General features: G+C 42.7%; 1 protein-coding gene across 4 annotated transcripts in view; it reads right to left on the bottom strand.

Annotated features, from left to right (window-relative positions):
• The window catches only part of LOC129709537 (A-kinase anchor protein 9-like), a 200,255-nt gene that overhangs the window by 169,204 nt on the left and 16,232 nt on the right, over positions 1-14,819 (bottom strand). For all 4 annotated transcript variants that reach the window (XM_055656004.1, XM_055656013.1, XM_055656019.1 and 1 more), the window contains exon 3: positions 5,830-5,874. In XM_055656004.1, coding sequence (XP_055511979.1) covers positions 5,830-5,874 — 45 coding nt within the window. The remainder of the gene's footprint in view (positions 1-5,829; positions 5,875-14,819) is intronic.

Raw genomic sequence — 14,819 nt, 5'->3', positions numbered from 1 at the left:
TTCCTGCCTACAGGCAGCGATCGAAGAGCGCACCCCAGAGGTGAGGACAGTACAGAGCTGGTCGGGGTGGTGGAGGGGGGGGGGGGGGGGGGGGGGGGGGGGGGCAGAGGAACAACTACAGGACTGTTTGGAGTCTGTAGACTGGGCAATGTTCAAGGACTCGGCAGCGAACTTGAACGAATACACCACAGTTGTTACAGACTTCATTAAGAAATGTGTGGTGGACTGCATCCCTACAAAAACCTTCCGAGTGTTTCCCAAACAGAAACCTTGGATGAACTTTGATCCGCACTCTTCTGAAGACCAGACACCGGGCATTCATGTCTGATGATACAGTATACACTCTATACTCATGACTGCATAGCCGGTCATAGTGCGAATTCCATCATCAAGTTCGCAGACGACACCACTGTTGTGGGACGTATCACTGATGGGGATGAGAGAGTATAGAAGAGAGATCAAGCAACTGTCCATATGGTGCCAGCACAATAACCTGACCCTCAACACCAGCAAAACCAAGGAACTGATTGTGGACTTTGGAAGGAGTAGGATGGGGACCCACAGTCCCGTTTATATCAACTGGTCAATGGTTGAAAGGGTAAAGAGCTTCAAATTCCTGGGTGTGCACATCTCTGAAGATCTTTCCTGGTCCGAGAACACTGATGCAATTATTAAGAAAGCACATCAGCACCTCTATTTCCTGAGAAGATTACGGAGAGTTGGTTTGTCAAGGAGGACTCTCTCTAACTTCTACAGGTGTACAGTAGAGAGCATGCTGACCGGTTGCATCGTGGCTTGGTTCGGCAACTTGAGCGCCCTGGAGAGGAAAAGGCTACAAAAAGCAATAAACAATGCCCAGCCCATCATCGGCTCTGACCTCCCTTCCATCGAGGGGATCTATCGCAGTCGCTGCCTCAAAAAAGCTGGCAGTATCATCAAGGACCCACACCATCCTTGCCACACACTCATCTCCCTGCTACCGTCAGGTAGAAGGTACAGGAGCCTGAAGACTGCAACGATCAGGTTCAGGAATAGCTACTTCGCCACAGCCATCAGGCCATTAAATTTGGCTCGGACAAAACTCTGAACATTAATAGCCCATTATCTGTTATTTGCACTTGATCAGTTTATTTATTCGTGTGTTTATTAATGGTATATGGACACACTGATCTGTTTTGTAGTCAATGCCTACTATGTTCTGTTGTGCTGAAGCAAAGCAAGAATTTCATTGTCCTATCAGGGACACATGACAATAAACGCACTTGAACTTGAACTCTGTTCAAATTCCTTTGGGAACTTGACCCTTTCTCCATAATCTCTACCAGTCCAAAAGCTCGTTGGCATCTACACTCCTAAAAGTTGGTCATCGTTTGCCAATCCCTGATTTCTTTTGACCCACCAGTGGTGACTGATTATTGGGGAGTGACAAAAGCAATGAATTGCCCAAGTTGTATTTGATCACTAACTTTCTCAAAAAAATCTGCTGCTGATTTGTCATTGAAGTTAGAAAATACTTCCACGATACCTTTGCCACGTTGCTCACCAAAAACTTCGGTCTGGCACTTTTATCAGCCCTTCCCCTATTTTGTCAATTTACCTGTACTGTAATTTATGTACATATAAGATAGGCACAAAATGTAGGAGTAACTCAGGAGTATCTTTGGATAAAATGGAAAGGTGACGTTTCTGATGGGCACCATTCGTCAGACCTATCACCTATCCATATTCGCCAGAGATGCTGCCTGACCCGCTGAGTTACTCCAGCATTTTGTGTCTAGACTTCGCATAAACTAGGATCTGCAGTTCCTTTTTATTAAATTTTATGTCCGTGCATTATTTTATGCCAATCCATCTATCTATTCTTCGTTATAATTATTTGCTTTCTGTATACAGGTTGAATACAGGTATTCCAGCACCCATGGTTCCAGAGCCTTTCTAGATAATCTGTTTTTCTGGACCTACAGAGGTTATGTGATAATGAAATGACAATGCACCCCAGGCCTGCTAATGACATCCCTCCTGTGTTCCAAAGCACCATGGAGTGCCAGAAATTTAAATAAAACAAATATAAAATATAAACTGAATGTGAATGAAGTGACTTTCCGACCCATCCCCAGCTTCCACGGTTTCCCCGGCTGTCTAGCTTGCGACCCCACTCCATCATTCACCTACTGGGAAATCTAGGCACCACATCGAAGTACATATTTGACGAAACACAAAGTGCTGGAGTAACTCAGCGAGTTAGGCAACATTTGTATAGGGAATGGATAGGTGATGTTGCGGATCGGTATCAGGAAATCAACCAGAAACTTCAGAATTTCATAGTTGGTGAATTATGGAATGTTTAGGATCCAGCATTGACAGTTCCTTTTATTTACACATTTCATAACATACCCAAATGAGATTCTTTTTACCAATGCCTCTGCAGATTCTTCTCACATTGTTAAATAGAACGTAAAACCACTTTTATAATCAACATTAAATTTACTGAAAAAATAATAATCAACAGTAACAAAACATCCAATGTGCCAGTTAGATTAACTACTTTCAAATGAGCAAGTTAGATTGACTACTTCCATACCAATTTGATATCATATTCCAATTGTACTCCAATTTCATATGATATTATTCTAATATATATTCCAATTTGATATCATCTTGTTAATTTCACTAACTTGCACAATCTTTCTGGAGAAAATCATGGACATTTATCCACAAGTAGTAACTAGCATCATATAATTAATGGTTTATGTGCCTGCTTTTTTAAATTGGTATGCAAAACTTATCATTCAACCAATTATTTCTACGTGATGAAGTGCCATCTTGCATTATAAAAACCTTTTGCAGCAGCTGCTTCAGCTGCAGTGTTAACCAAGATTTCAAAACCCATATGTACTGCATTGCTAACCCATTCTCTTTAATAGTATGCACAGCATTGTTAGTCTGCAATTATTCAGAAATCCACAGCGAGGAAGAGATATCCTTTAAGATGCAAATTGCTGAACCTTTCTGGATTATCTGCTTCCTCTGCTCTTAGTCCTTCAAAAAAAAAAACCAGCAGGTCATCATCACTCTCCATGTAGAAAGTTGAGGTGATAATTGTACTCTTACAGGTTAGCTTTGTTTTGTAATATTAAAAGTTTTGATTGTAATGCAGTGGCAGACTTTGTCACAGCCTACCTTTTAAGAATCTCTAATTTTCTTTCCAATTAATTCTAGCAGATTGTTCAATTTGGAGAGCTGATCATCTGTTGCCTTACCTTTAATTGATGAATTCGTTTTTTTTCCGTATTTTTATTACCAAGATATTTGAATAAACCCTAATTTTAAGGCTGATTTATAATGGATTTTGGTTATAGTCAATAGGTGCAGGAGTCAGCCATTCAGTCCTTCGAACCAGCACCGCCATTCAATATGATCATGGTTGATCATCCCCAATCAGTACCCCTTTCCTGCCTTCTCCCCATATCCCCTGCGCTATCTTTAAGAACCCTATCAAGCTCTCTCTTGAACATATCCAGAGAGCCGGCCACCACCGCCCTCTGAGGCAGAGAATTCCACAGACTCACAACTCTCCGTGAGAAAAAGTGTTTCCTCATCTCCGTTGTAAATGGCTTTACCCCTTATTCTTAAACTGTGGCTCCTGGTTCTGGACTCCCCCAACATTGGGAACATGTTTCCTGCCTCTAGCATGTCCAAACCCTTAATGATCTTATATGTTTCAATAAGATCCCCTCTCATCCTTCTAAACTCCAGAGTATACAAGCCCAGCCGCTCCATTCTCTCAGCATACAACAGTTCCGCCATCCCGGGAATTAACCTTGTAAACCTACGCTGCACTCCTTCAATAGCAAGAATGTCCTTCCTCAAATTAGGGGACCAAAACTGCACACAATACTCCAGATGTGGTCTCACTAGGGCCCTATACGACTGCAGAAGGACCTCTTTGCTCCTATACTCAACTCCTCGTGTGATGAAAGCCAACAATTGGCTTTCTTCACTGCCTGCTGTACCTGCATGCTTACCTTCATTGACTGATGAACAAGGACCCCCAGATCCCGTTGTACTTTCTCTTTTCCCAACTTGACACCATTTAGATAATAAACTGCCTTCCTGTTTTTGCTACCAAAGTGGATAACCTCACATTTATCCACATTAAACTGCATCTGCCATGCATCTGCCCACTCCCCCAACATGTCCAAGTCACCCTGCATTCTCATAGCATCCTCCTCACAGTTCACACTGCCACCCAGCTTTGTGTCATCTGCAAATTTGCTAATGTTACTTTGAATCCCTTCATCTAAATCATTGATGTATATTGTAAATAGCTGCAGTCCCAGCACCGAGCCTTGCGGTACCCCACTAGTCACTGCCTGCCATTCTGAAACGGACCCGTTAATCCTTACTCCTTGTTTCCCGTCTGCCAACCAATTTTCTATTCATGTCAGCACTCTACCCCCAATACCATCTGCCCTACTTTTGCCCACTAATCTCCTATGTGGGACCTTATCAAATCCTTTCTGAAAGTCCAGGTACACTACATCCACTGGCTCTCCCTTGTCCATTTTCCTAGTTACATCCTCAAAAAATTCCAGAAGATTAGTCAAGCATGATTTCCCCAGCGTAAATCCATGCTGACTCAGACCGATCCTATATTGCTATAGCGGATAGACCTGCCTTCGCCACCCACAACTTGCAGCACCTCCTCTCTGCTTACAGCCTCTTGCAGCACCTCCTCTCTGCTTACAGCCCCAGCTTCCAACCAGCTCTCAAAGAGTACCAGCGAGCCCTTCTTCCCCACCGCACAGTTTAGTTGACATGGCTATTGTTGCAGCTCACATTGTATACACTGGGGACAGAGTATACTGGGGACAGTGCTTTGTTCAGGCCACTGTCACCGACAGAATGAGATCAGTCACCGTGGAGCTCCCTTCTCATCGCTTCTTCCTGTTGGTCGTCACTTTGTCCACTTCCCGCTCCACCGCTGGTTCCTCCTCCTCCTTCCCCTTCAATACCGGACTTGCGAATATACACCAACTTGGAAGATGTTGAGGATTGAGGGGGGAGGAGGAGCAGGAGGTGGCGGCGATGGAGTGGAAGCGGCAGAGTGGACAAAGGGACGAGAGGAGGCGGCGGTAGTGGAGGGGGGGGGGGGGAAGGAGAGAGAAGGATAATGAACAGGGCAACAAAAGGAGGTGGCTGTGGAGCGGGGAGTGGACAAAGCGGTGGAAAAAACGGAATCAGGTGCAGGGAGGGAGCCCCACGGTGGCAGAGCACGTTTTGTTGTTGGCAGCAGCCTGAAGAAAGCGCAGCCACCAGGGGCTGCAACATAAACTGTAACAATAGCCGCGTCAACTGGTGTAAAAGGGTTTGCTGATGCAGACCAATGGCAACGGCGACTAGTTTTAAGGTGAAACGACACAAAGTGCTGGAGTAACTCAACAGACTGAATTAGTCTGAAGAAGGTTCCTGACATCACCTATCCATGGTCTGCAGAGATGCTGTCTAATCCGCTGAGTTATTCCAGCACTTTGTGTCTTTTTAAGCACCATCTGCAGTTCTTTCTTTTTACTACATACAATGATAATACCTTACTTGGTTACAGCGGATAATCGGCAATACCGGACATCATTCACTCCCCACTATGATCCATGATAACGAGGCTTTACAGTACTAATAATATTTTTTTTGTTTAAGAAGGAACTGCAGATGCTGGAAAATCGAAGGTACACAAAAATGCTGGAGAAACTCAGCGGTGTGAAGCAGCATCTATGGAGCGAAGGAAATAGGCCGAAATTATGATCTCCAGATAATTTACAATAGACTTACCTCTGATGTATAGTCATCAGCCGTTGTGGATACTTCACTCTCAGGCTGAAAAACAAACAAACATAACGCAGTTGAAAATTTTCCAATTAATGAAATACAATATGAATTAGTAATGTAATGACCAGTAGGAAAAAAAGATGAAATTGGAATCACTTGAACATTTGAATTGAAATTAATCTCCACGTAGTCCTAATAAAACACACATTTGGCTTTGTTAGCAAATGAAACAGATCAACTTCGACACTCAAGTATTGACTCAAAATGACAGCGTTTTGTGTCTATCTTCGGTTTAAACCAGCATCTGCAGTTCTGCAGTTCCTTCCTACACATTCCTCTGCACTCTATTCCCCGACTGTTAAAGACCAGCATGCCAAGACTTTACCACCCTATCTACCTATGATGCCACTTTCAGTGAATCACACTGATCCGGTCTGTGAAATAACCTTCCGCCATCACCACCCTCTTCTGTATTCTGTTGGCTAGCTCTCCCTGGATCCCATACAATCTAACCTTCCTGAGCAACCTACTGTGCAGAACTTTATCAAAGGCCTTGTTTGAAGGCTTTGGCAGTTGTGGGGAGAACTGATAGAAGTACATAAAATGATGAATGGCACAGATCAGGTTGATTGTCAGACCCTACTTTGCAGGATGGAAATCTCTAATGTTTTAGAAGGAACTGCAGATGCTGCAAAATCAAAGGTAGACAAAAATGCTGGAGAAACTCAGCGGGGGAGGCAGCATCTATGGAGCGAAGGAAGTCTGAAGAAGGTTTTCGGCCCAAAACGTTGCCTACTTCCTTCGTTCCATAGATGCTTCCGCACCCGTTTCTCCAGCATTTTTGTCTAACTTGGAAATATCTAATACCAGCTTTAAAATGAGACAAAGGTTAATGGAGATATGTGGGGCAAATTTACTTTACATAGTGGGTGAGAGTGCTCAGAATGCACTGCTGGGGCGGTTGTGAAGACAGATACAATAGTGGCATTGAAGAGACTTTTGGATGGGCACACGGATATGCAGGGAATTGAGGGATATGGATTATATGCAGGCAGATAAGAGTTGATGATGGCATCATATACAGCAGACATTGTAGGTCGAAGGGCCTATTCCTGTGTCATAATGTTCTATGTTGTAATCCAACTGTTTCTTCTTCTTGCATATGGCGTGCACAGCCTAAAGTTGTAGGACAACTTGTTCTATTTGGTCTTATTTGATTGTGCACACCAGGTTGATTGCATTAGTCGAAACAGGGCATACCACGTGAAGGTTACAATCTTCCACCCCTTCCAACTGCAATTTACATTGACTAAAATCAATAGTAACCTTGAGATAAGGGAAGTTAAAATGAACACATTCGCCACGGCATTAAAACAGAAATATTATCATATATAATGTCTGACATAGAAAAGGGCTGGAATATAAGAAGCAGAAGCCCAATGCTGGAACATTATACTGCTACTGCAATGCCACAAAGGAAGAGTTTACTCTGAGCTTCATGGCCCAAAAGTTTGAACACAACGATTATAACTTCACTGCTGAATCATGATAATCAGTAAGTCAAAGTCCAAAGAGGCTGTTTGCACATAAAGGGATTTCTGGCAAGTGGGAACTTTTAAAAGTGAGATGGGAAGAGGCGGGGGGTTTCTTAAATGTGCATATTTTAATGCTAGGAGCATTGTAAGAAAGGTGGATGAGCTTAGAGTCTGGATAGACACCTGGAAGTATGATGTTGTGGCGATCAGTGAAACATGGTTGCAGGAGGGCTGTGATTGGAAACTAAATATTCCAGGATTTTGTTGCTTCAGGTGTGATAGAATTGGAGGGGCAAGAGGTGGAGGTGTTGCATTACTAATCAGGGAAGATATTACAGCAGTGCTTTGGCAGGATAGATTGGAGGGCTCATCTAGGGAGGCTATTTGGGTGGAACTGAGAAGTGGGAAAGGGGTAGCAACACTTATAGGGGTGTATTATAGACCGCCAAATGGGGATCGAGAATTGGAAGAGCAAATATGTAAGGAGATAGCAGATATTAGTAGTAAGCTCAAAGTAGTGATTGTGGGAGATTTCAACTTTCCACACATAGACTGGGAAACACATTCGGTAAATGGGCTGGATGGTTTGGAGTTTGTAAAATGTGTGCAGGATAGTTTTTTGCAGCAATACATAGAGGTACCTACTAGAGGAGGGGCAGTGTTGGACCTCCTGTTAGGAAATGAGACGGGACAGGTGGCGGAGGTAGGCGTTGGGGAGCACTTCGGGTCCAGTGATCACAATACCATTAGTTTCAATATAATTATGGAGAGGGTCAGAACTGGACCTAGGGTTGAGATTTTTGATTGGAGAAAGGCTAACTTTGATGAGATGTGAAATGATTTAAAAGGAGTGAACCAGGACATTTTCTTTTATGGGAAGGATGTAGAAGAAAAATGGAGGACATTTAAAGGGGAAATTTTAATAGTACAGAATCTTTATGTTCCTGTTCGGTTGAAAGGAAACAGTAAAAAGTGGAAAGAGTCCTGGTTTTCAAGGGAAATTGGACATCTTGTTCGGAAAAAGAGGGAGATCTACAATAATTATAGGCAGCATAAAGTAAATGAGGTGCTTGAGGAGTATAAGGAATGTAAAAAGAATCTTAAGAAATAAATTAGAAAAGCTAAAAGAAGACATGACGTTGCTTTGGCAAGTAAGGTGAAAGTAAATCCAAGGGGTTTCTACAGCTATATTAATAGCAAAAGGATAACGAGGGATAAAATTGGTCCATTGGAGAGACAGAGTGGACAGCTATCTGCAGAGCCAAAAGAGATGGGGGAGACATTGAACAATTTATTTTCGTCGGTATTCACCAAGGAGAAGGATATTGAATTATGTGAGGTAATGGAAACTAGTAGAGTAGCTATGGATACTATGAGTTTCAAAGTAAAAGAAGTACTGACACTTTTGAAAAATATAAAAGTGGATAAGTCTCCAGGTCATGACAGGATATTGAGGACATTGAGGGAAGTTAGTGTAGAAATAGCCGGGGCTATGACAGAAATATTTCAAATGTCATTAGAAACGGGAATAGTCCCCGAGGATTGGCGTACTGCGCATGTTGTTCCATTGTTTAAAAAGGGTTCTAAGAGTAAACCTAGCAATTATAGGCCTGTTAGTTTGACTTCAGTGGTGGGCAAATCAATGGAAAAGATACTTAGAGATAATATATATAAGCATCTGGATAAACAGGGTCTGATTAGGAACAGTCAGCATGGATTTGTGCCTGGAAGGTCATGTTTGACTAATCTTGAATTTTTTTGGATAGGCATATGGATGAGAAGAGAATGGAGGGTTATGGTACGAGTGCAGGCAGGTGGGACTAAGGGAAAAAAGTTGTTCTGCACGGACTTGTAGGGCTGAGATGGCCTGTTTCCGTGCTGTAATTGTTATATGGTTATATGGTTAAGAGTTCAAGAACTGCATGTTCCTGTTAGAGTGAAGGGCAAGGCTGGCAAGATTAGGGAACACTGAGTGACAAGGGAGGCACAGGTCAGGGAAAAGTAGGTTTATGTCAGGCATATCAACTATGAACTGTTCTTGTTTCACTAAGGACCTCAGACTTTTGTTTTGCACTAATATTTTGTCTTAATTTATTGAACTTTTTGTTCATTGTGTTACCAATTTTACAGACCTGCTACATAGTTACAAGAAATAATTTAATTGTTCCGTTTTTGGTACATATAACAATTAAACACTCCTAACTCAATGAATCCCATGAGTATAATAGATACAAGAGTACACTAAAGAGGGAAATTAGAAGGTCGGAAAGGGGACATTAGATGGCTTTGGAAGATAAGGCAAACAAGAATTTTACAAGCTTAAGTATATCAAGAGCAAAAAGATAACTAGGGAGAGAATAGGTCCCCATAAGGAACAGATTTTTCAAAGTATTAAATGGATATTTCTTGTCTGCATTTGTTGTGGAGAATGGCTTGGAAGCTAAAGAATTGCATTAATTGTAATGTATTGGAACTTATACACGTTCCAAATGAGGCAATGCTGGTGGTTTTAAAACATAGTAAGATGAATAAATAAGTGTATCCTAGGAAATTGTGCAACGCTTTGGAAGAAATTGTATGGGTCTGGCACATATTTGCAGCAAAACAAAGCGCTGGAGAAACTTAGGTCAGGCATCAATTGGGGAGGGCATGGATAGGCGGCATTTCAGGTCAGGATCCATCTTTGGACTATTTGCAGAAGGGGGGTAAGTTTGAAAAGAGAAGTGGGGGGGAGGGAGGAAGGACAAAGGCTGACAAGTGATAGGTGGATACAGGCGAGGGGGTGGAGGGATTGGCAGATGGGAGGAGAAAGTGACAAAAGTGAGAAATAAAAAGGTGACAAATGAGTGTTGGATAAAGAGAGGAATTAAATGTAAGGGACGTGGGTGGAAGGGTACAGGGGAGGATAAAGAGGGGGAATAAATGGAAATTGGGGGTACTGGGATGGAAGATGAATGTACAAAAGGGGAGATGATGGGAGAAATGGGAATGGGAATGGGTTAGAGCTGGGAGGGTATTGGTTAAATAATTCAATGTCCATATCATTAAACTGCTCATAGAATATGGGGTAGGGGACCCTCAGAGCTACCCTCTCTCACACAAATATGTGCATTATCTTTAGCCAATAGGGCATGGGGGGGGGGGGGGGGGGGTTGTGTATACCCAGAGGCTAGAGGGTGGCTGATGTTAGACCATTTAACAATGCTACAAGGACAAGCCAAGGAACTGCAGGCTGGTGAATCTGACAGGATCAATGGGAAAGTTATAGAAGGGAATTCTGAGGCCATTTAGAAACTTCAAGACTGCTGAATTTTTTTGAAGTTGTGACAAAGAGGTTTGACAAGGGCAGGGCAGTAGACATTGTCTACACGGAGACACTTAACAAAGTCCCACAGGGTACATTAGGTATGACCCCGACCACGGGTGAATAATGGAGCAGGATTGACTGTACTTTGTGCCTTCTACCACAGTGAAGAATGCTGTGGTGGATGTTTGTGTTAAATCTTATTGTGTGTTGTGTGTTCTTTTTTGATTGTACCGCTGCTGGCAAATTCTTTTCACTGCACTTATATGCGTATGTGACGAATAAAACTGATTGACTGATTGATTGATTGATTGAAGTGAAACTGTTGGACCTGCCAGCTGTGCCCACATGCAATAAATAAAAAGGGTAAAAAAAAGCACAAAAATCTTTGAGGGCTTGAAAACTAGCGTTTGCAAATGACATATATTTCACTGGGTCTTCCCCTCTCTTAATCAGGGCATCCCAACTACTGAAGAAGTCTGAAGAAGGGTTTCGGCCCAAAACGTTGCCCATTTCCTTCGCTCCATAGATGTTGCTGCACCCGCTGAGTTTCTCCAGCATTTTTGTCTACATCCCAACTACTCCCCACCCATGCACTAACCTTGGTGCCACCCTCCTCTCCGAAATCCTTCCTTTACTCTCACACTGTTTGCTTTCTGAGTTAATTGTTCCCAGCATTATACTTAGGTCGTTTCAGATCAAGACCTTCCCAACGATGGGTCTCGACCTGAAACACCACCCATTCCTTTGCTCCAGAGATGCTGACTGTCCCGCTGAGTTACTCCAGCATTTTGTGTCTATCTTTGGTTTAAACCAACATCTGCAGTTCCTTCCTACACTATAATTTGGATATCAATTGAAAAGTGTTACAAACAACCACTCTTCTGTTTATAAAACACCGTTTAAAGATAATGTCAAAGATTAGAAACATTTCTGCAGGGCTTCTAGGCCTCTGGAATAGAAGGTAAAGGAAAAGGTCTTTTTTTAATGCTGAAGTGTAATGTTTTTATTTACATACATGTTTTACATGAAGAAGAGGCCAAATAGACAGAGCGACGGGGAGGTGGAGGCGAAAGAGGCAGATTACTATCTAAATGGTGTCAAGTTGGGAAAAGGGGAAGTACAACGGGATATGGGGGGGGGTCCTTGTTCACCAGTCAATGAAAGTAAGCATGCAGGTACAGCAGGCAGTGAAGACAGCGAATGGCATGTTGGCCTTTGTACTAAGAGGAGATGAGTATAGGAGCAAAGAGGTCCTTCTGCAGTTGTACAGGGCCCTAGTGTGACCACACCTGGAGTATTGTGTGCAGTTTTGGTCCCCTAATTTGAGGAGGGACATTCTTGCTGTTGAGGGAGTGCAGCGTAGGTTTACAAGGTTAATTCCCGGGACGGCGCGACTGTCATATGCTGAGCGAATGGAGCAGCTGGGCTTGTACACTATCGAGTTTAGAAGGATGAGAGGGGATCTTATTGAAACATAATATTGTTAATGGTTTGGACACGATAGAGGCAGGAAACATGTTCCCAATGTTGGGGGAGTCCAGAACCAGGGCCCACAGTTTAAAAATATGGGGTAAGCCATTTAGAACGGAGATGAGGAAACACTTTTCTCACGGAGAGTTGTGAGTCTGTGGAATTATCTGCCTCAGAGGGCGGTGGAGGCTGGTTCTCTGGATACTTTCAAGAGAGAGCTAGTAGGGCTCTTAAATATAGCGGAGTCAGGGGATATGGGGAGAGGCAGAAACTGATTGGGGATGATCAGCCATGATCACATTGAATGGCTGTGCTGGCTTGAAAGGCCGAATGGCCTACTCCTGCACCTATTGTCCACTGAGTGGACAGAGCAATGGGAGGAGGATACTGTGAGCTGCGAGGAGGATGCTATGAGGCTGAAGGGCGACTTGGATAGGTTGGGTGAGTGTGCAGGTGCATGGCAGATGCAGTGTAATGTGGATAAATGTGAGGTTATCCACTTCGGTGGCAATAACAGGAAAGCAGATTATTATCTGAATGGTGTGCGATTAGGAAAAGGGGAGGTGCATCCTATGTTGGGGGAGTCCAGAACCAGGGGTCACAGTTTAAGAATAATGGGCATGCCATTTAGGACTGCGATGAGGATTTTTTTTTGTCACCCAGAGAGTCGTGATCTGTGGAATTCCCTGCCACGGCAGTGGAGGCCAATTCACTGGATGTTTTCAAGAGTTAGATTTAGCTCTTGGGGCTAAAAGAATCAAGGGATATGGGGGAAAAAGCAGGAACGGGGTACTGAATCTAGATGATCAGCCATGATCATATTGAATGGCGGTGCGGGCTCGAAGGGACAAATGGCCTATTCCTGTACCTATTTTTCTATGTTTCTTGGGGGGTTTTTTGGGTTTAAAAAAAAAAAAATAATAATTTATTGAACATGTTAAAAAAATACAAACACAAATAAACTTGTAAGCAATAAAAAAAAGAAAATAAAACACAAAGGAAAACAAACAAATAAGTAACTCAAATAATACAAATAATATCGTTCATGTTCAAAGGGGCAAGAAGAAGTTTGAAAACTTTTCTCTCCTACCCCCTCTTATTTTCTATACATTTTCATGGAAAAACAGAATAATGGGAACAAATGGACCCAAAATCTGTTGAACAGTCCACAAACAAGAAATAACCAAACAGAAAAGAAAATCACGGGTCCAGCTCATAACCATTCAATCTTTTGTTTCTGAAGAGTGTTTTTAGTTTGAATACAGTCTTACATTTTCTCAGCTCATCATGGCAGTTATTCCAGAGACTAACACCCTTTGCTGTAACACAATGGAGTTTTGCATTAGTTCTTATTGCCGGTTTTTCGAATATATAGGTTCCTCTCAGGTTGTGTTTGCTTTCTCTCCGTTGGAACAACCCCTGGATATTACAATTGCTGATTAGCTGCTTTGAACATAATTTGGATAGTTTTATAATGTCAGATCTTGAAATTTTAATGTTTTTAGTCTGATAAATAATGGTTTTGTTGATTGTCTGTAGGTGGTTTTATGTATAATTCGCATTGCTCTTTTTTGGAGGATGAAGATTGGATGTGTATTTGTTTTGTATGTGTTCCCCCATACCTCCACACAGTAGATCATGTATGGGAGTATGAGGGAGCAGTACAACATATACAGGGAGGCTTGATTTAGTAGGTCTCTGGCTTTATTCAGTATTGCAATTGATTTGGATATTTTGGCTTTAATATAATTTATGCAAGGTTTCCAAGTTAATTTGTTGTCAATTAATACTCCAAGAAATTTTATTTCAGGTACACTTTCTATTTCTGTGCCATTTATCATGAGCTTTTTGTCTATGTTGGTTGATCGATTTCCAAATATTATGAATTTTGTTTTACTTAAATTCAATGTGAGTTTATTTTCGTCAAACCAGATCTTCATCCTGCTCAATTCCTTTTCCATACTATCCAGGAGCTGGCCACCAGGGGGCGGCGCACAATGGCAGCCTTGCCAACAGTCTGTCTGTCTTTGTCTTTTTATGTTATTTTTAGTGTGTTTTAAAAGTTTGTGTTAATGTTCTCTGGTTTGTTTTATGTAGGAAGGGAATGGGGGGGTGGCGGCTGGAGGGGGGAACTTTTTCGGCTCTTACCTTGCCGGAGATAAGGAGGAGGAGGCGACAATGGAGCGGCACGGTGGCACAGCGGTAGAGTTGCTGCCTTACAGTGCTTGCAGCGCCAGAGAACCGGGTTCGATCCAGACGATGGGTGCTATCTGTACAGAGTTTGTATGTACTGCCCGTGACCGCATGGGTTTTCGGTTTCCTCCCACACTCCAAAGATGTACAAGTGTGTGTGCGTGGGATGTGTGTGTGTGTGTGTGTGTGTGCGTGGGGTGTGTGTGCGTGTGTGTGTGTGCGCGTGTGCAAAATAGATTGCTGATACTGGAATCTGAACAAAAATCCGAATGCTGGAAGAACTCAGTAGGTCAAACAATATCGATGTTTCAGGTCAAGATCCAGCATCAGGATTGAAAGGTACAAGGAAAGATTGCTGGCATATAGCACTGCAAGGAGGCTAGGTGGGCTAGATGCTGGTAGTGATGGATGGAACTAGATGGGGAGGGGATGATGGGCAGAGGAAATTAGGCGGGAGATGGGATGGAAACACCAGGGGGCAGCCTTGC

Source organism: Leucoraja erinacea, chromosome 2 (genome assembly GCF_028641065.1).
Source record: "Leucoraja erinacea ecotype New England chromosome 2, Leri_hhj_1, whole genome shotgun sequence".
Classification (NCBI taxonomy): Eukaryota; Metazoa; Chordata; class Chondrichthyes; order Rajiformes; family Rajidae; genus Leucoraja; species Leucoraja erinaceus.
The sequence above is the reverse complement of the archived record's forward strand: the minus strand, read 5'-3'. Positions and strand labels throughout refer to the sequence as shown.